The 22,129-nt window shown below is 38.1% G+C and overlaps 2 protein-coding genes across 2 annotated transcripts; one reads left to right on the top strand and one right to left on the bottom strand.

Annotated features, from left to right (window-relative positions):
* Window positions 1–3,774: 3,774 nt before the first annotated feature.
* LOC103434861 (GDSL esterase/lipase At5g45920) lies at window positions 3,775–7,395 on the bottom strand. Its single transcript, XM_008373226.4, has 5 exons — window positions 6,970–7,395; window positions 6,635–6,868; window positions 4,572–4,639; window positions 4,272–4,436; window positions 3,775–4,060 (listed from the first exon to the last, which is right to left on the bottom strand). Exons 1-5 carry the CDS (start codon window positions 7,066–7,068, stop codon window positions 3,901–3,903), a joined length of 726 nt encoding a protein of 241 aa, XP_008371448.1. The 5' UTR covers window positions 7,069–7,395; the 3' UTR covers window positions 3,775–3,900.
* Window positions 7,396–13,063: 5,668 nt separating this feature from the next.
* Window positions 13,064–14,494, top strand: LOC103435097 (pentatricopeptide repeat-containing protein At1g28690, mitochondrial-like). Its single transcript, XM_029103591.1, has 2 exons — window positions 13,064–13,369; window positions 13,559–14,494. The coding sequence occupies exons 1-2, from the start codon at window positions 13,064–13,066 to the stop codon at window positions 14,492–14,494; spliced, it is 1,242 nt and encodes a 413-aa protein (XP_028959424.1).
* The last annotated feature ends 7,635 nt before the right edge of the window (window positions 14,495–22,129 follow it).

Below are 22,129 nucleotides of genomic sequence, written 5' to 3'. Positions count from 1 at the left end.
ATTGGGGTTGTCGCTCCTGCTTATCCGATACCGTTCTCAACGCCGAGTCTTTAACTATTTTAAATCTGGAGTATGTGACAACGACGTCAGATGATTCAATATGGCTTCCATCCTTGAAATCTCTGTCCCTGGACAAAGTACAGTTGAGTGACTTGGGATTCTTTCATTTTTTTTCGGTGCCCTTCCATTGATAATATTTCGGTAAGTTCATGCTTTGGCTTTTCTAATCATACAGTTTCAAGTTCCTTCCTCAAATCTTTGGAATTTGGATGAATCAGCGAGCCTTCCGTATTTAAAGTCTATGCCCCATAGAAAAGTAGGTTCTGGTCTTTCCAATGTTATAGTATAGGCAAGGTCTAAAATATCGCTGATATAGGAAATATCGGTAGTCCAAAAACATGGAAATTTCGATGGAAATATTGGGATATTATCGATATCAATAAAAATTGAATAAAAACCACGGAAATTGTAAGAAAAACTTGGAAATTTTTATTGAAACTTTGCAGGATGTTTATTTAGTCAATTATCTATTAGTTTATCACAAAAAATTGGAAGGAAATGCATTGCATGATGGATTTAACTGATTTAAGTTGATTATATAGCGAGCTGGCAAACATTGTGAGTGTAGAAAATATGTAGTAATTAATGAAAGAAGTTTAAACACACCATAATCATTTATATATAATGAATTAGTACAATATTTTACACTTTATACATTGCATGGTAAGATACATGAGTGACTTAGTACCACATAGAGTTCCTGTGAGGTTCAAAATTTTCACTATATTCATCATCTCTATGTGTATAGTAAGTGTATTGTGAAGAGTAGTCATCAAATGATAAATCCCCAAAATAGTTTTGCATGTAATTGTTAATATGCCACCCATATGGATCCGAGATTGGTTGATGATGTCTATAAGCAAAATCATTTGAAGATTGAATATCGGATTCTTTCCATGAGTCGCTCGATTCCATCCCAACAGGAATGGGATATGAAGGGTAGGGAAATGGTTGGTTATGAGTATAACCATAGTTACTACTTCTGGGGGGACATTATCGCATCATTGGACATTATTTCCTGGATTTAATCCACTAAGATGGTACTTAAGTCGTGTCACTCTGCCACTCTTCATTACCCGACCACAATATTTGCAAATTATGCCATGTTTGTTTCCGTCTATTGGGTCTCCATGTTCCCAAGCTGGATCACATTTAGTAACTCCACTAGACATCTTAAACGTACCTATATTTATTTTTCATGGAAATTAAGCAATTATTTTTTGGCCAAAAAATATAGTAGTGATGACGGTTATATAAGAGAACCTAAATAATAAAGTTATTCTACATAAGAATTAAATACGAAGTAAAAAAAATGATTGAAAGAATTTAAGTAATTATAAAAATAATATGGAATAATAAAACCTAATATTAATGAATAATAATCCAATTTGATAATAAAATAATCCTAATATTAAACATATTAATGAATAATAATCCAATTTGATAATAATCCAATTTGATAATAATCCAATTTAATGAATAATCCAATTTAATGAATAATCCAATTTGATAATAATCCAATTTAATGAATAATAATCCAATTTGATAATAAAAAAACCTAATATTAATGAATAATAATCCAATTTGATAATAAAACCTAATATTAATAAAATAATAAATAACATTAAACATATTAAAATTATCCTAGGGAATAATTATACAACATTACTTAATTACTTCAAAAAATTAACATGCAAGTATTATTTGGTTCTTAGATCACATGTACGGGTCCACACAAATTTTTTGTTGTTGTATAAATTACAATAATATAAATATAAGTTTGTAAACTTACCTTAAATATGGAACCTTTTGTGTTGAAGCTTTGAAATGGCTCTGGAAAGGCTCTAAAAGGGCTATGGAAAGGCTCTAAAAGGGCTAAGGGAAGAAGAAGAAACGAAAAGGTGTAATAGAGGTGTGATGATCTGATACTTCGAATATGAAAGAGTTGGAAGTGGCACACGGTTTTGAGTATGAAACCAACCACCACTACTTTTTGTCTTGTCAAAAGTTGTCAAAAGTTGGCCATTTGGAGGATTTATATTATATATATATTATATATTATATTATGTAACTTAGCATAACACACACACACCACCACACACACACACACACACTGACACACACAATGAATTATTATGTTTATTTTATCGATATTATCCTGATATATTGACGAAAATAAGGTGGATACGTGTGAAAATATCCCCCTCCCAAAAAAACGATATTATCGACGAAATATCGCCGATAATATCGATATTTAAGACCTTGAGTATAGGTGATAAGGTGACTCATAAAGTTGAAGCTGTGAATCTTGAATCTTTTAGATTGGAAAGTGCTAGTTATTATCTTAGTGTGAGCTGCAACAATATCGATTTTCCTTCTTGTGGGGCTCTTAGATATCTTGATTTCATGCACACAAAGTTTGTACACGGATGCTTTGATTCGATTCAAAAATTTCCCCTCCTTGAGATTTTGATCTTAAATGCATGCCATGCCTCGAGACATATGGGCATCAAGAGTCAGCATCTCAAATCCTTGAAGGTAACTGATTTCTGTAGAGTATGACATTGAAGTTGAAGCCATGAATCTTGAACTGATATCGAAGTTGAACCCATGAACCTTGAACTGATACTGAAGTTGAAGCCATGAATCTTGAACCTTGTAGATTCAGTTGCATTCCATATATTGGTCTTCTGAGGTGCAAAAATGTCAACATGTTTGCTTGTTTTGGAGCACTTAAGAATCTAGACTTCGTTTACACCGAGTTTGAAGGCCAATGGTTTGAAGGCTTTGCTTCAGGATTACCCTCCTTGAGAGTTTGACCTTAAAAAAAATGCTGCATCTGGGGACATATAGCTTCACTAGTCAAAATATGAAATGTTTTAAATTAAGGCAGTGTCCCCTTGGGAATGGCACAATCGATACTCCCAAATCTACGCTATTTTTGGTTCAGGGGCAAGGTAACTATTTCAGAGTGCAAAATTTGTATAAATGCTCCAAATTTATCGAAGGCTACAATCATGCTCGAGAAGGACTGGGATCGATACACCACTAGCAGCTTCCAAGCGAGTTCTTGTATAAGAAAGTTCCTAGCAAATTTTAGTTGCTGCGAAAAGTTACAAACAGTATATGTGACTGACCCTGAGGTATCTATAATTACTAACAGTATATGTATTTATCAATCCTAATTGTGTATTTCTTGTTAATCTTCTTGCTGTGGTTGTGAAATTGATGTAGGCTCCCATCTTTCCGGATAGCATGAGAGAGGAACTCTCCCCACCATTACCTAGTCTCAAGCATCTTAAGGTACTATCCAAATGCTCTCCGAAGCTCGTCAAGGATTATGGCTTGACGGACTACTTGCGTTGGATGGCACCTTCTCTAGAGTTTTTCAGTTAAAAAGAGTTGTGGTGGTATTGGGAGAGAAGAACGTGTGCGACAAAAGAAACCTGGTGTTAGAGCTTTTTCATTTTCTGCTTCTTTCAGTTCTTGTATTCCCTTGTGTGCTAATCTTGCATGAATAAAGGGAGTTTGCTTTCTTTCAAGTTTTAACATGCAACTTATTTGATTACTTTATTTTTAGGAAGTATATTTATCGATATTTCTCGCCATGGATTCATTGAATATCGAAATGTTTGCAGGTAAGACTCTAAACTGTAGACTGAAACAAGATTTGGCGGAAAAAGAAAGATAAGTTGTTATTGTATAAAACTAACATAACTGAAACTAAAATTAATTCAACGAAAGCGTGTTTTTACACCAACAGAACCGGATTTGAAACAACCAGAGCCAAAATAAGACTCAAAATAGAAGATCCTAGCCATGATACACAATATTTTTCTTTCACATTTGGAAAGCCTTAAGAGGGTCTTTAGTGTCGATGTCTGCTATAAGCGGGAGATCTACTGGCAATGTTTCTAGACTCAAGCCTTCACCCTTCAGCTTTAGGACCACCTCGTCAAACACAACCCTGTTGCCCCGCGGGCAGAGGTGCAAACCGTCCCTGCAATTCCAATCACCAAAACAAATTACATGTTCGTAATGCACAAAATTACAGTTTACGATTTGTATGTAAGCAAGATCAGATGCTAAAATGTGATGGCATATTTGATGTAGACCTATCATAGATACTTAGATGTGTATACATGAAATTGCTGTGTGTTGATGCATATAAAACTGCATGTAGACCAATATCACGGCTGAGAGAGAGAGACCTCAGGAAAGCTTTTTCCCAGTCAGGAAACTGCTGCATTTTGGTCCAGAGATCTATTACCGGGATCCCACTTTCTCGAGCTACAGAAATACATGCTTCTGAATAAGCCCCAGCAGCTTTATTTGTCCTCTCAGGCTGATTCAATGGATTATCAATATAGGGAAATCTGGACCATAAACACAAACTGAAATCAAACTCTTCTATTGTCAACAAATTTCATATCTTAATGTATAGCAAAGTTATTTACATTTGGTTCAAGAATGAGAGAATATTACGAAAGCCATAAATAGTAAAACCATACCGGAGGCGCCCATCTTCATCGATTGGAGGAGGGGTGATAAGGAGAATGTGAGTTGAAGGCCATCGCTTCTGAAAGAGAATAGATATGAAGAAAATATATACATATGTACAAAGCATGAACAAAAGGGTAGTTTTATGTGCTGACACCAACAGCAAACAACCTCTGTTTCATGTAAAAGAAAAAGAAAAACACAATTTTGTGTGGTCGAAGTAGAGAAGCTTCAATATACACGTGCTTCACAAGTTCTGAATAATGGTCACTCCATACGAGTGCAGGTGCACTCGTACGATAGCAATCATACAAAAATATACAACTTAGCTTCCAATTGTTTCTCATGTAACGGTCTTAAACTTACACAAACGTCCTCAAATGTCATACAAGAAAATGAAAACCACATTTGAGTAAATCGATGATCCCACCATCACTATCAACCATGTTTAAGTTGCCTTACGGTACGAAATCGAAAGGTGCCTACACTGATGTGGATATTAGGTTCATTATTTGTGACTAAGAAGGAAACCTAAAGAAAAGGATCAGATTCAACCTAATCCTGCGAGAATTTATTCATAACTTGCAGGCTTGCAGCCTTCGTTTCTTCTATCATTTCCACTTTATGATTGCAACCACCACCTACATATAAACGATCCCTATTGGCCTAAAATATGAAATAGAAATCAATACCTTTTTTTCTCCCTTTTTTTCTTCATTTCTCAGATAGATCATGCAAAAGCAATACCTAACAGCAGGACTTCTGCTAAGGTTACACCTATTAGGCATCAGATTCACATGGACCACATGCGATGAGTCAATGAACAATATGCATCACCGAATCGAAAAAATCTAGTACTCCCAGACTAGATTTTATAATAGAGGATTTTGAGCATGAGAAACAAAAGCCTCACGAATGTTGGTTGTCAAGTTTCTGACGTCTCCATCCAAACAACCCACGATTCTAAGAACTTCCCCGCAAGGTTAGCACCCCGAGGACCGGGTGAATTCGTTTAAGCATGCTGGAAGTGACCCATTGAAAGTATAATATCAAAGGTTATGCCATATGAGAAATCAATAAGGTACACAAGAATTGAAAAAAAAAAAAATGAAGAAACAACCAGGCAAATGGGGAGGAAACTAAAGGCATACAAAACCCAACAACCACGGAACTTGTGGAACTGAGGGTCTTAAAGCTAAAACAACATTGAAATACCATTCAAGTCCTTTTTGAATTATGTGCCAACTTTTAGGGTCCCAAACTTAGATAAGAAATAATAAATAAAAAGGTAAACTTTAGGGTCCCCAGTTTCCAATCCTTGAAACAAAATATAATACTCCCCCCTATACTATACAATACGTATACTATTATTAACGTGGCAGAAATTAAGAAAGGCCACCAATCCATTGCTCCTGTTGGCGCAATCAGCAATGACCTCCTCCTTTTATTTAAATAGAAAAAGAAAAACTATTTTCGCCTTCTCGTTTTCTCTCTTGGCCTTTTTCTTTTGTTTTTGTCAATTTTTTTTTTTAGTGTATGCAATCCAAATGTCAGGAAAAAAGGAAAGAAAAAAAAAACGAGTGTTGGGAACTTGGGACGGAAATTATTTTCCAAAAAGAAAACCATCTAGAGGAAGAAGTAAACTCAGCAGCAAAGGATCCATTTTTCTGTGCAACAACGGCCAAGTGGCTAGAAGGCAAAAGACACAACCATACATCTTTCGATAACCTTATACAATTTATACCACCTCTTCGGATCATTATGTTTGATTCTATAACAAATTCATGATCCCATTTTATTAGTCAAGGGCAAAACCTTGATTCTACAAATATTATCACTTTAACAAACAATGATTGCTTTCTCGTGTCCATTTCTCTTATCCCAAAAAATCCGAAAAAAACTGAATGGTACTGTAACAATATTCTAAGCCAATATACATCTTCAACTCCGAAAATGAGGATTTTGTAAACCCTTTTTAAGGAAACTAATCAATATACTCTGCTATAATATGATTCAACTGAAAATCTGCACCCTTATTATGTTTTGAGTGTGTGAAGAGACAAAAAGAGGGTACCTTGAGAAATGAGACGATCGAGAGGAGATTCTGCTTGTACTCGTCGAGAGGCACGTGTTGAAAAGCAGAGCATCTGTCGGGAAGGCAAGCGTCATTCGCGCCAAAGAAAATGGTGACAGCAAGCGGCGGCTCCTCCTCACCTCCTTCTACACCGCCACCTGGAAACACCCTCTCCAAAACTTTCAAGGGCCACCTGGTGTTGTACCCACTGTACCCTCTCAGCACCACGTCCACCTAATCAAAACCCAATTCACAAATCGCACAAGAAAAGTCAAAGGCTCCGACTTCGGATCAAAACTGCAGTGCCAGATGTAAATTTGACGAGTCAGAAATACCGTGCGGGAAAAGTGGTGGGCGAGAGAGGCCCCCCAGCCGCCGTCGCCGAAGGACTCCTCGGTGATGGAGTCGCCGAAAAGGTAAATCTTTGGCCTCATATTTTGGGAAGAGTCGATCGCGGACCAAAATTGAAACCTTCGTTTTTGCGAAGTTTGTAGTTTCCAAGGGGATGTTATATTATATGTAGAAATATGACGATAGCTAGTACTTGTTGATGTCAAGTTTCATGTGGCATGCAAGACGACAGCTCAAACCTCAGCTACATCCATTTGTGATGACTGACTGTTGATGCGTTAGCCTCCTAGCTCTTCTCTCATAGATCGATAGACTTTTTAATAAATTGCAACGCACCCAAACCAAAAAGTTTGGTATGGAGGGGTGGGAGAGAAAGAGGAAACAACATTATTTGTGGATTTATTCGAATTAGAAAAATGTTAAGTAGGTCAAATTTTTAAATTAAATTTATAAGTTAATAATGTGATTGTTAATGATTAGATTATTACTTAAATATTAATTAACATATTTATTTTCTATTGGTAACATCTAGTTTGTAAATTTAGTTTAAATTTTGGTCTCACTATTTGAATTATATTATGTAAATCACATAATATGATAGTTGGTTGAGTTATTTTTTTTAAGTTAATAAAAAAAAATTCAATCATCAACAATCACATCATGCGGTCTACAAAATTTGATCTAAAAACATAATTTTTCTAGCATTTTCGTTTGTGGAGTGATTGATACTGATGGTATCAAAGGATGCTTTGGTACCACTAAAATCAACTAATAGTAATAAGAACATATAAGGCTCGTTTGGAATTGCTTTTAAAATGACTTAAAGCATTTTTGGTTAAATTGATTTGAGTTCCAAAAGCACTAATTAAGTGTTTTTTTGGAATAAACACCAGTTATGTACTTTTTACAGGAAACACTTAAGGTGTTTTTTTTAGGATCAACTTGGATTTTTACTAAAAATTGGTATAAAAAACATTTTCACCAAAAGTGTTTTCAATCATTTTAAAAGTACATCCAAACGAGTTCATAAGATTTAGTAATTCTCGGCGTGAGGTTTATGTTCTCAACGTGATTTTTTATATGTAGAGTCATGATTTTAAATGTGGAATTTGCACTCTCTATCAGAGATGTAGAGTCATTTAAACTTAATGTCGACAACACACACTTATATTAAATGATGTGGGAACACGTGAGTCGTACGTTGGCTCAACAATCAGGTAACATGCTTTGTTACCATGAAGAAAAAAAATTGAGTTTTTATCATAAAATCAATTGACAATATGAAGAACATCCCAATTTCTTATAACACACAAAATCCCTTAATTCTCTGTTGGTGGTCTTCCACTCTCAACAAGTATTAGAGTAACGATCTCGGTGCTCATCTTTTAGAAAGATTATTGTATACGATTGCTAGTTTAAGCGTATACAAATCGAGACCCTCCTATATTTTCTTATCCTATAAATATAATCTACAAATTTAGTCTACATTTCAAATTAAAAACCTTACTATTTTCTCTATGCACTTACAAAAGGAGTGGATAGAATTAAACAAGTGTGTCAAAGTTAACAGTTTTAATCTACAATATCTAGCACGTTATCGATCTCTGACCAAATTATCAACATATTTTTCACTACGACTCGCTCAATCTCTCTATTTTGTTTATTTAGCTTTTTAAGACTTACATCAAGAAGTCAAAAGCTTTGTCTTTTTCTTACAAAGAATTTATAGCTCAAGTAAACATGATTATTTATTCTTGCACTGAAGTCTTGTGTTCCAATCTGGATAGTTAAACAGTCTTCAGAGATGATATATTTTCTGAACTGCTACTGATGGATTGGTGACATGACCCTGCTTGACTTTACATTAAATTGTTTGTAATGCGTGGTGTCATTCGTGGGTCCTTTGGCCTCTCCTCCTGTCCTCTCTCTCTCCCCACCCCCCCGGCGGCAAAATTAAGAACTTTATCAATGACTTCAACTCATCGACTTGGGAATGAACTGAAGGACCATGCATCAACTTTAAAGAGAGCAACTCAAATGCTAGCAAGCAAAGGTAGGTAAGATCTACCAAACAATTAATACATACATTCATTCTACATCTAGCAGTACTAATACTAATATTGATCGAGATGGTCAATTATCTCTTAATTATTTAGTGATATTTCTCTTCCCAACGTAGAAAAAGGTCTCCAGCTCGACTCCATGCTCCCATGTTGATGAAAAAACTGATCGATATGGTTATGCCATCGTCAAGTTCAATATGTATTTGTCTATTGAGGCATCTGCAGAGGCAAGAATAACTCTCTTGACCTATTTTAGTAAACCTACTGACACACTGCGTAAAGCCATACTAGGGTTTAGAAGCCAGGGATTGGAAATACAATCTGCAAAAAGAAAATTATCATATGCATGAATCACAGTAGATACATGCAGATAAATCAAAATGGATTTAATATTTAGAATTGGCACTGTCTTTTTACACAAAAGGTGTATAAGAATTTAATAACAGGTGATGAAGCTCTGCACACCTTGAAAGTATGATTACTAATTGAAAGAACGATTAAATTTGATGTTAAAATAATCTGTGTTAATATTCATCATTTCCAATTGAAAAAAGTGTTTAACCATCTGTTGAACGTGTGGAGATCAACGGCCTTTTTGCAAGATTCTAAAGTTTCCTTTCCTCTTATATGCCTTTCCCATCATACTATTAACATGCACATATCAATGATTCAGTAGCATGATTAACGAATGCCCTTTTGTCTAGTTTTAGGATTTACTAATTTGCACGCCCACAAAGCCACTGTAATTATGGCATCACATCTCTATTACTCAAGTGTATGTAAGCATAAATGAATGGTCGTAATGCATTGCTAAGTAAATGAATATTGCATATCAACAATTATCGACATATGTAGAGTTGAAATATCAACAAATACATGCAAGTTTGTGGCGCACAAGTGGGACTCAAGAGTGATAGCTTTGTTTGAATATGATATTTTACTCCAATGTCGATTCGTGGATCTCGTTTTCATTTGTTAGGTTTTATGAAAGAAAGTCCACAACAGCCCCACTTGTTTAATATCAATGATCAGCAGAGCTATAATTATTGGTTAGTGCAATCCCAAAAGTTTGAGTAAAGCAAAACCGGCCAATTGGTTTGTAATTTACGTAGCTTTGTAATGTAACGTAATATAAAGGGTAATGTTAAGGAGATAAATTATTTAGATTAAATTTTATAAAAATATATGACGTGATTGTTGATAATTTGATTATTACTTACGTGTTGATTAAAGTGCTGATTTTTTATTGGTGAAAGTTCACATGATTTGTAAATTTAGAGAAATTTTTAATTGTAACGGGAACACGAGTGGTACACCACGTGTTTTTATGTAAGTGGTGAAATTTTTTATTTTTTAAGTTATTAACTTTTTGACACACAAATCCCATCATTTGTATAGTAACATGTGGTGTATCATCTCGTGTACCAATCATACTAAAAAATCTCTCTTAAATTTGGTCTAAAAAATTGATTTACTTAACATTACTCTTTTTTAAATGTGGGAAAGCAAAAGGTTCTTGAAATCCAACCAATCCACTCAATAAGGGTTTGTGTGTGAATGATCTAGAATCAAAATGGAAGTTGTTTTCCCTATCCCCACAATGAAGAAAAGTTCCTCATGCGTAGTCACTTTTCTTCTTAAAATGACAGTTGCAACTTGCAAGTGGGGTTGCGCCAAAGTAGCTACACCAGTGGCGTTAAAGCTATAAAATTATGATAACATGTTTGTGACTCAGTTGGTTAAGAATATGTATTCGATTTTTGAGATCATGAGTAGATTTTTTCTCAAAAACTTACTTGTAAAAGAAGGGTCTCCAAAAGCTACCTCAAATTATGCTAATTATTTAGATGTGAGCAATTGAATATTAATACTCCACCATGCTAAGTTGCTAACGTACCCAACATCAATATTGGTTCATCTCTATCGGCACTGACTTAGTGGTAGCCATTTCCTTCCCTTTGAGGTGGTTTCAGTCCTCTAGTAGTGCTCAATGACTCGATTGTAGAACTCGCATGGTGAAACAAGGTTTTGATAGGAGTCGATTTATAGATTTTGCACCTAAAAACTGGGTTGGAAGAAGTGATGGCCAAGAACTCTTAAACCACTCCATAATATGCTAATTCTTTTGAATATGGGGCCATTGGGTCAGCATTATATGTTTGGACTCCCGCACTCCTAAAGTTGTTTAAAAAAAAGAACATAGAAAAAAAGAAAAAAAAGAAGAAGAAGTAATAGAATCATCAAGAACAAATTATACCTAGATACATTTTATAAAAATGAATTTAGCACTTTTTTTTTTTTTTTGCACACTTCTATTTATTTGTCTAGTACCGAAGTAGAAAGAGGCAGAGTAGCCACCAAAGCGGATATTTGGTGGGCTATGTGCATGCAAAACGAGGTTGAGTTTGCTCATAGAAAACGAGGTGGGCTTCTAGCATGAGAAATGAGGCTGAGTCTACGCATGCAAAACAAGGTGGGCTCCGCGCATGCAAAATGAGGCGAGGTGGCACATAAACGAGGCAAATTTGTTCACGCAAAAAGAGACGGGCTCCATGCACCAAAAAATTGCATGCAAAACGAGGAGGGTCAACGCATGGAATGCGAGGCGGGCTCGGTGCACGGGTCAACCATGGTTGGTAGGACGAAGCATTGGTGCGGAGATTGGGGAATTTATAAGCTGGTGTCAACCACGATATAATTCACACTAAAGTTGTCACTTCCATCTTACATGAATTCTCAAAATCTCACGGTGAGGCGGAGGTGAAAGCAAATGGGTAATTATGATGAACTTTGTACAAAATTGTAAACTCGACTAAAAATCGTGAGAGTTAACACACGCATTTTTTTTGGGAAAAAATCCAAATTTTTATTTTCACGAAATATTTTTCTCAAGCATTAAAGAAAACTTTATAAGGCACATGGAATTTATTTTACCATATATGGAGCCCAAAATGTATTTTTAATAGAATATTTAAGTCGAAAACTAAACAATAAGTGGAATAAATAGGAGCGATGCCCAAAACGTTGCCAAAATAGTGTTTCACTCTGAAGAATGTCAACGAAAAGTCTTACATGAATTCTCGAAAAGAGGCGGACTCGAAGCATGGGTCAATGATTGTTGGCCGGACGAAATATTAGTGCCAGGAGTGGGGCATTTATAACCCATTATCAACCACGATAGAATTCACCACACTAAAGCCATCCCTTTTAACATTGTAACCGCTTCATAAAAAAATTTGTGTTAATTGTTTTTGGTATTTTAAGGGGTACTTTGATTCAGGTCAAAAATTTTGAGGAGTTAGTGGATTTAGTTCAGTTTTTCTATTTTATGAAATTAAACTTATATCAAATTTACTCTTAAATCCACATACGCCTGAACAAGGGGAGATTATATTTGTATAAACAACTTTTCTTTTTCATATTTGAGAAAGAGAAAAGTTTGGCTCCTTAAGGTTAAGGAGGAGTTTCTCCTAAAAACACTTTGTGGCCTATATACACAATATCTTGTTTATGATGGGAACTATTTATATTATAATTTACTTTGTAAAGATCATCTTTACAAAAAATCAATTAAAACCAAGATTGTTTAGTTACTGAATTGTAGCAAATAAATAGACAATTCATAATACTTTTACCGAATCCGTCAATCTGTTTAAATAGTTCAATGATTAAATGATCTTAGTTTTAATTGATTTTATGTAGAGATAATCTTTACATAATAATTTATAATATGAACTGTATTGATCATAAACACAAAATTTTGTAAATAAACCATGAAATATTTAAAGAAAAGTTGGTCATCTATTCTTAAGGAGCCCAGTATTTCTCATAAATGACATGCACCCTTTGAAGTTGATGGGCCTATTGGCCATAACTTTTGACCCAAAAATTACATAACAAGATCGACATGGCGAGAATATCCTACTCAGTGTTCCATGAACACCTGATATCAGATCCAACGGTGTAAATGAAAAGGGGAATACTACTCACAATCAGACCGTCGATTTACCAGAAAATGCCTCCCCCACCAAATCAAGTTCTCCCGCCACCACAAGGCTCCGTCTCTCAGTCAATTGCCACCACTCTATCATCTGCTCTGCAACACTTCATCAACTCAGATAACCCTTCCCATGGCCAAAAGATCCATACCCATATTCTCAAATCTGGGTTCCGACCCAATGTCAATATTTCCATCAAACTCCTTATCCTCCACCTCAAATGCGGTTCATTGGCTTATGCACGCAAAGTGTTTGATGAATTGCCTGCACAAACTCTTTCCGCTTATAATTACTTGATTGGTGGTTACCTCAAACGTGCGAAGGTAGAAGAATCGCTTAGTTTGGTTCGGAGACTGATTTTATCTGGTGAAAAGCCTGATGGGTATACGTTTTGAGAGCCTCTACTTGTGCTGGTACTGTTGCATTGCCGTGTAGTTTAGGACGAGTAGTTCATGGCCAGATGATTAGAAAAGACGTTGAGCCTGATGATGTACTTTATACTGCGCTTGTAGACTCTTACGTTAAGAATGGGAAGGTCCAGTATGCGAGGACTGTTTGATATGACGTTGGAAAAGAATGTGATATGTTCGACGTCCATGATTTCTGGATACATGAATTGGGGCTCTGTGGAAGATGCTGAAGATATATTTAGGAAAACGGTTGAAAAAGATGTGGTGGTATTTAACGCAATGATTGAAGGTTACAGCAAATTGGTTGAATATGCGAGGATATCACTTGAGGTTTATATTGACATGCAACGGTTGAATTTCCTACCTAATCTCTCTACATTTGCTAGTGTTATTGGAGCTTGCTCAGTGTTGGCATCGTTTGAAGTTGGCCAACAATTCCAAAGTCATCTTATGAAGGCTGGATTGTTTTTGGATATAAAGATGGGCTGTGCTCTTATTGACATGTACTCAAAATGCGGAAGAGTTGAGGATGCTCGGAGAGTTTTTGACCACATGCCTGAAAAAAATGTGTTTTCATGGACTTCAATGATCGATGGTTATGGGAAGAACGGATATCCTGACAAAGCACTTGAGCTCTTTCGTATGATGCAAAGAAAACACCAAATTGAACCCAATTTTGTAACATTCCTCAGTGCTCTCTCAGCTTGCAGACACGCTGGGCTAGTAGACAAAGGCATGGAGATCTTTGAAAGCATGGATAGGGACTACTCCTTAAAACCAAGGATGGAGCATTATGCTTGCATGGTTGATCTCTTGGGACGTGCAGGAAGTTTGTGTCAAGCGTGGGAGTTTGCAATGGAGATGCCTGAGAAGCCCAACTCCGATGTTTGGGCTGCTCTTCTTAGTTCAAGCACACTACATGGTGATGTTGATATGGCAAATATGATGAATTCCGGTGAGTTAGTTGGTTCCCGGATGGTGTATTTCTGGAGGCAGACAGGAATAAAGAAACAGAGAGCAAAAATCAGAGGAATGTGAAAGGTTTCTTATCTGTGAAGTAACCACAGATATTTCATTAAATATCAACTCATAGGATATTTCCTTACAAGCTAATCTAGAGCAATCTCAACCCTTGATTCACAAACAAAGATCTAAAGCATACACTTGTCTTATGAGACTAGACATACACTTTTCTATTGGTTTCTTCCTTCTTAACCACTTGAACAAAACTAAATTCTATTTAATTCCAACACTCCCCTTTAAATGAATTCTGGTTTTGATCCCAAGCATTCCTCTGAGATAGACAAATCTTTCCCTTGGTAGAGCTTTGGTAAAGATGTCGACCATTTGATCCTGTGATTTGCAGTAGATCAATTCAATGGTATTCTCCTGTAAGGCTTCCCTTATGAAGTGAAACTTCCTTTTGATATGCTTGGTTTTCTGATGAAAAATAGGATTTTTGGTCATAGCTATTGCTGATGTGTTGTCACACATAAGTGGTGAAGCATCCACTTGCATTTCACCAAAATCCTTTAACACAAACCTCAACCATATAGCTTGAGAGGTAGCCATTGCAGCACTCACATATTCTGCTTCAGCCGTAGACAATGCAACACTTTGTTGCTTGACAGAGGCCCAAGAAAATATCCCAGAACCAAATGTAAATGTTTATCCAGAGGTACTTCTCATGTCATCTTCACTGCCACCCCAATCGCTGTCACAGAAGCTTACCAGTATTGCTTTTTCTCCCTTTTCATATTTGATTCCATAGTCCAAGGTCCCTGAGATATACCTTAGTACTCTCTTAGCAGTTCCCATGTGAATTCTTGTGGGATTATGCATGAACCTTGATAAGAGAATGGCTGCATACATAATGTCAGGTCTTGTAGCAGTCAAATAAAGCAGACTTCCAACCATTCTTCGGTATAAGCATTCATCAGCAGATTCAGAACCATCCACTTTACAAAGTTTCTCATTCGTGATCAATGGTGTTGCCACAGATTTGCATCCTTTCAGATTGAATCTTTCAAGCAATGATTGGGCATACTTCTGTTGATGTATGAAAATCCCAGTAATTTCTTGTATTACTCAAATTCCCAAGAAGTGATGCAACAACCCAAGATCCGACATCTCATATTGTCTCATCATGTCCCTTCTGAATTCTTCAATCATTTCTTCACAATTACCAAAAAGACCACATCATCAACATATATAGACACAATAAGCATCTCAGAGTTCTCACCAGTTTTTGTATATAATGTAGCTTCACTAGGACTTTTGTTAAATCCACTCTTGCTGAAATAGGAGTCTATCTCACTGTACCAAGCCCTGGGGGCTTGTTTGAGTCCATACAGTGCTTTGTTTAACTTATAAACCTTCTCTTCTTTATTTAGCACTTCAAATCCTTGTGGTTGATCCACATACACTTCTTCCTCCAGAATGCCATTTAGAAAAGCTGATTTAACATCTAACTGGTGAAGTTTCCATCCCTTTTGGGCAGCAAGAGCAATCAAGGTTCTAATGGTATCTAACCTTGCCACTGGGGCAAAGGTTTCATTGAAATCTACCCCAGGTTGTTGTGAGTAGCCTTTGGCAACTAATCTTGCTTTGTTCTTCTGTATTGATCCATCCAAATTCAGTTTGGTCTTGTAGATCCATTTCACACCTATCACAGGTTTATCACTTGGTCTATTTACCAATTTCCAAGTAGAGTTTTTCTCAATCATGGCAGCTTTCTGCCAGGATTGATCATTCTCAGCTTCTTCAAAACTCTCTGGTTCAACAACACAATAGTTACACACTGCATAGATCTCATTTAAACTCCTCATTCTCAATGGAGTTGTTTCAGGGGAGGAATCCTGTAATTCTTGTCCTTCTGCATTTGAAGTAGAGGACTGAGATCCTTGTGTTGGAGTTGAAAAGTCAGTTTGACTCCCATCTTGTATAACAGGTTCATTCACATTTTGCACTTCCGCTTGTGTTTCTTCCATTGCTAGTGGAAATGAGATAGTGTCTATGTTATTGGTTTCCCAATTCCATGCTTCATTCTCCTTGAACACCATATCCCTTAAGAGAATCACTTTATGTGACTCAATATTGTAGAGCCTATAACCCTTTTCACAGCTTCCATAACCTACAAGGACACACTTGACACTATTGATCTCAAGCTTGTGTCTTAATTGAGATGGTATCTGTGCATAGCAGATTGATCCGAACACCTTCAAGTGCTTCACACTTGGTTTTCTGCCACTAAATGCCTCAAACGGTGTTTTCTTCTCAAGTGCTTTAGTTGGACACCTGTTTAGGAGATACACAGATGTATTGACAGCTTCACCCCAAAAAGAAAATGGCATTTTCTTATCATGAAGCATTGACTTGGTCATTTCAACCACGATCATGTTCTTCCTCTCAGCCACACCATTCTGCTGTGGTGTGTAGGCCACTGTCAATTGCTTCTGTAATCCTGCTCCTTCACAGAATTCTTGGAACTCAAGTGAAGTGAATTCACCACCTCTGTCGCTTCTTAGTCTTTTGATCTTGAGACCACTCTGAAGTTCAACCATCATTTTGAATTTCTTGAAGATTGAAAAAACTTCACTCTTGTTTCTCATAAGATATACCCAAACCATCCTGGTGCAGTCATCAATGAATAGCAGAAAATATCTGTTCCCACTGAGTGTAGGTGTCTTCATTGGACCACACACATCTGTGTGTATGAGTTCTAGAGGTTGACTTGCTCTCCATGCACTTCCAGTTTCAAAAGAGTCCCTGTGATGCTTCCCCAATATGCAACCTTCACACGGTTCTTTAGTCTCTTGTAACTCAGGAAGACCAGTCACCATTTGTAGTTTCTCCAATCTCTTTAAACTGTGAAAGTTGAGATGTCCAAACCTCTTATGCCATAACCAAGAGTTTTCTGCAACACTTGCTTTTAGAGCAATTGAATCATTGTAATCTAGCATAAGTGGAAAGCTTTTGTTTTCTGTCATGCCAACTTGTGTTACCAAGTTTTAGAGGCTTCTGTCATCAAAGATCTCCACCATATTGTCTCCAAAAAGTAAGAAGTAACCATGAGCAATCATCTGTCCCACACTAAGGAGATTCTCATCAAGACCTGGTACAAGTATTACATCCTTGATGAATCTTCTTCCACCCTTTGTCTCTAGAACAAGAGTTCCTTTTCCAGTAGCTTCCACTAGCTGTCCATTCCCCATTTTAACTCTGTAATTAAAGCTTCTGTCAATGTTGATTAACAAGGATTCATATGCAATCATATGATTACTGCATCCACTGTCAATATACCAGATTCCTCTCTTGTTTTCAGTTTTTGCAACACTACAAGCATAAAAGACATTTACTTCCTCTTCTTCTGCTCTATGTGCATAATTGACAGCTTGGTTCCTTCTTGGATTACAATCTTTTGCTAGATGGCCAAATCTGTCACACTTGGTGCATTTGGGTTTTCCCTTGAACCAGCAAACACCATAGTGTAATTTGTCACAAATTTTACACTTGGTTTTGGTAGATTCACTGCTAGTTTCTGATTTTGATTGTGAAGTATGGTTGTTGTCCCATTTCTTCCCTTTTCATTTCCATAATTTCTTTTGATTTGAGTTGTTTCCCTGAGCCCTGTAACTGCTATCTCTCTCAGTCACACTTAGGCTAGTAAAAGCCTTTTCAGCTAAGTTTTCAGAGTGCCTATTTAACCTCTGCTCATAGCCTTTCAATGTACCAATCACCTCCTGAACCTCAATGGAGTCAAGGTCCTTAGTTTCTTCTATAATAGATGCGATGGAATCATAGGATTTAGGCAAGCTAATAAGTATCTTTTGTACTAATCTTTGGTTTGTCAGTTCTTCACCAAGAGTTTTCATTTGATTCACAATGTCAGTCAATCTTGTTAAATAAACAGATAGAGCTTCACCATCATTCATCCTAGTGTACTCAAAATCTCTTCTTAAACATTGTAGTTTGACAGACCTAACCTTTTTATCACCACGAAATTCTTGTTGAAGAACATCCCATGCAGTCTTGGAGGTTTCAAAGTTTGAGATTCGAGGAAAAATCTCATCAGACACTGCCCCTTGAATGATACCAAGAGCTTTTGCATCTCTGGTTTCATTAACTTTCATTGCTATCTTCCTCACAGACTATTGATCTTCATCGCTAGAATCATCTTCAGTTTCTGCGGTTTCATAACCCTTGTCCACCAAATTCCAAAGATCATGTGATTTGAATATGGTCTTCATCTTGATGGACCAAAAATCGTAGTTGATCCCATTGAAAATAGGAGCCCTCAGATCTCCTCCACTGCCCGAAGTAACCATGTGAGGCTTTGTAAGAACAGATGAGATTTTCACGATCTGGGTATGTTTTTCCCCCTTTCCTTTTTAGAGATACGAAGCACACACAAAACGCCCAGTCCTGAATTTGATCAGAACCTAAGCTCTGAGGCCATGATGAATTCCGGTGAGTTAGTTGGTTCCCGGATGGTGTATTTCTGAAGGCAGACAGGAATAAAGAAACAGAGAGCAAAAATTAGAGGAATGTGAAAGGTTTCTTATCTGTGAAGTAACCACAGATATTTCATTAAATATCAACTCATAGGATATTTCCTTACAAGCTAATCTAGAGCAATCTCAGCCCTTGATTCACAAACAAAGATCTAAAGCATACACTTGTCTTATGAGACTACACATACACTTTTCTATTTAATTCCAACAAAATATAGCTGCCAAGTGTCACGGGCCGCATGTTAAAAACAAAGAAAATGCCCAAGACATCATATATCTAAGCCCATGAAGCCATGTCTTCATGGAAGCTTCTGGAACGTCCCGGAGAAATCAAGAACGTGGCGGAGCATTCAAGATAATCTAGGGCATTCCGGAACATTCCACACAAGTGTACATATTTAAGCCTCACCTAGAATAATCTAGATTAGGCAAGTTGTATCTAGAACTATGCTAGATATTTTTGGATGTAAGTAGGGGATTCTAGAACCCTCCATTGAGGAGGTGACTTAGGCCTATAAATAGGAGGTAAGGCCATTTGGCCAAACCATCCAAGAATTGTAAGCAATTGTAAAGTTCTCTTAAGTTTCAATACAAAGCTTCCTTTCTCCCATCTTCTAAGTGATCTTAGCATTCTCCAAGCTATCTTAGCTTTCTTTGTGATTCGATCCGGGGAAGCGAGGCTTCGAAGGCTTACTTAGCTTGTTCATCGAGGTATTCAAGTCTAAGTGCCGCACGGGCGGAAGGCTTAAAGAGTCATCCCGTGACAGCTGGTATCAGAGCCAAGCTCGTGAATCACTTGAAGGAAAGTAGGATATGGCAAGTGGAGAGATGGTGTCCGGAGTCTCCGACCTAAGGGAGCGTACTGCAGAGGTCCAAGACGTTGCCAAGAGCAAGCCAAAGTTAAAAGACTTGCAAGCATCGATGGAGACCATGGAAGAGCGACTCGAGAAGGTGGAACGAACCATACTCGAGTTCGATACTCGACTCGATGAGGACGTTGTCGACAAGGAGGAAATCCAAACCATGGTGGACAATGGTAAGGATGAACTGCGTGGCTTGGTGGAAGGGCTACGAGATGAGCTCCTTGGCGCTCTCAACACCATGGCAGACAAGATGCGGAGGGAAGTCCAAGTTCACCTTGACAACATAGAGGCAAGGTTTGTGGCGCTTCAAGAAGAGATAAAGGACACAAGGGAACTTAAGGGAGATGTGGCGTTTTGTAAAGAAGCAGTCGTGAAGCAATTCGTGCAAGGGCCGAGGGAAATCAAGGCGTTGGACTCCAAGGTAATAGACTCCTTTAAACCCAAATCCTATAATGGGAAGAGGGAAGCAAAGGAGCTCGACACATTCGTGTGGAACGTGGAGCGATACTTCAAGTACCTAAAGCTTGAAGATGACGAGTCCAAAATCTCAACGGCAACCATGTTCTTAGCTGACAATGCCCTTATGTGGTGGCGTCGCCGAAGCATGGAGATTGAGCAAGGTACGTTCTCTCTCACCACTTGGGATGAATTTAAGAAAGATCTTATGTTGCACTTCTATCCCCAAAATGCCAAGTACGAAGCCAAGGAGAAACTAAGGTGGCTCAAGCAAACGGGGAGCGTCAAAGACTATGTCAACGCCTTCGTGAGCTTGTTATTCGAGGTGCCCAACATGTTAGAGGAAGACAAGCTCATGTACTTCATGAGTGGACTGCAAAATTGGGCAAAACTCGAACTACAAAGGAGGCACGTGCAAACATTGTCTGATGCCATTGCCGCCGCTGAATCCTTGATTGAGTTTAAATCAAGCCACCAAGGTGATTCCAAGTCCACGGGGAAGAGGGGTAACCATGAGAGAAGTGGGGGAGAACATAAGCCGAAGGACAAGGCCGAGACAAGCAAACCAAAGGAGAAGAAAGCCGATAAGCATGACAAAGGCAAGGGTAAGTCTTGGCAACCCACTTGTTACCTATGCGACGGCCCTCACATGATGCGAGATTGCCCACAAAAGAAGGCCCTTAAGGCCATGGCCTTCAAGGAGGACAAGGCCGAGGAGAGTAACGATGCAACGATGGGATGCATTCGTCTACTGAATGCCATCCAGACAACCCTCCCACAACCTAAGGCTCAAGTTGGGGGAGGATCATTGTTCGTCGACGTCAAGACTGGTGACAAGACGACGCGTGTGTTGGTGGACACGGGAGCAACACACAACTTCATGACGTCGGAGGAAGCCACAAGGCTTGGCCTCCGAGTCACAAAGGAGCCCGGTAGCGTGAAGACGGTAAATTCCGCTGCCACCCCCATTGTTGGAGTTGCGCGTAATGTGCACGTAGACATTGGCACATGGAAGGGAACGATCGACTTCACCGTAGTCAAGATGGACGACTATGGCGTAGTCATTGGGTTAGAGTTCATGGACAAGGTACGAGCCTTTCCCATTCCCTTCTACAATATTTTCTGTATCCTAGCCGACGGAAGACAACCTTGCCTGGTGCCATTGGAAAGGCAAGCCAAGAAGTGTACCCAGCACTTGTCGGCAATTCAATTTGCCAAGTCTTGGAAGAAAGGCGAGGCCACATTTCTTGCAACCCTAATGTTGAATGAAGGGGAGGAGAAGCACGGGCCTTTGCCGAAACAAGTGGAAGACGTCCTTGTGGAGTTTGCGGACGTGATTCCTAAGGAACTGCCAAAGAAGTTGCCACCAAGGAGAGAGGTCGACCATGCAATTGAGTTGGAGCCTGGTGCTAAGCCTCCCTCCAAATCACCTTATAGGATGTCGCCACCCGAGTTGGAGGAATTGAGGAAGCAACTCAACGAGCTGCTTGATGCTGGCTACATCCAACCCTCCAAGTCCCCATATGGTGCACCCGTCTTGTTCCAACGCAAGAAAGAAGGTAGCCTAAGGTTGTGCATCGACTATAGAGCATTGAACAAGATTACCATCAAGAACAAGTACCCACTTCCGTTGATCGCCGACTTATTCGATCAACTTGGTGAAGCAAGGTACTTCACAAAATTAGATCTTCGATCGGGATACTACCAAGTGAGGATAGCCCCTGGAGACGAATCGAAGACGGCGATGGTGACCAGATATGGAGCGTTCGAGTATAAAGTCATGCCATTTGGTCTAACCAATGCCCCCGCAACATTCTGCACATTGATGAATAAGGTATTCC

This window comes from Malus domestica, chromosome 05 (genome assembly GCF_042453785.1).
Source record: "Malus domestica chromosome 05, GDT2T_hap1".
NCBI lineage: Eukaryota > Viridiplantae > Streptophyta > Magnoliopsida > Rosales > Rosaceae > Malus > Malus domestica.
The sequence above is the reverse complement of the archived record's forward strand: the minus strand, read 5'-3'. Positions and strand labels throughout refer to the sequence as shown.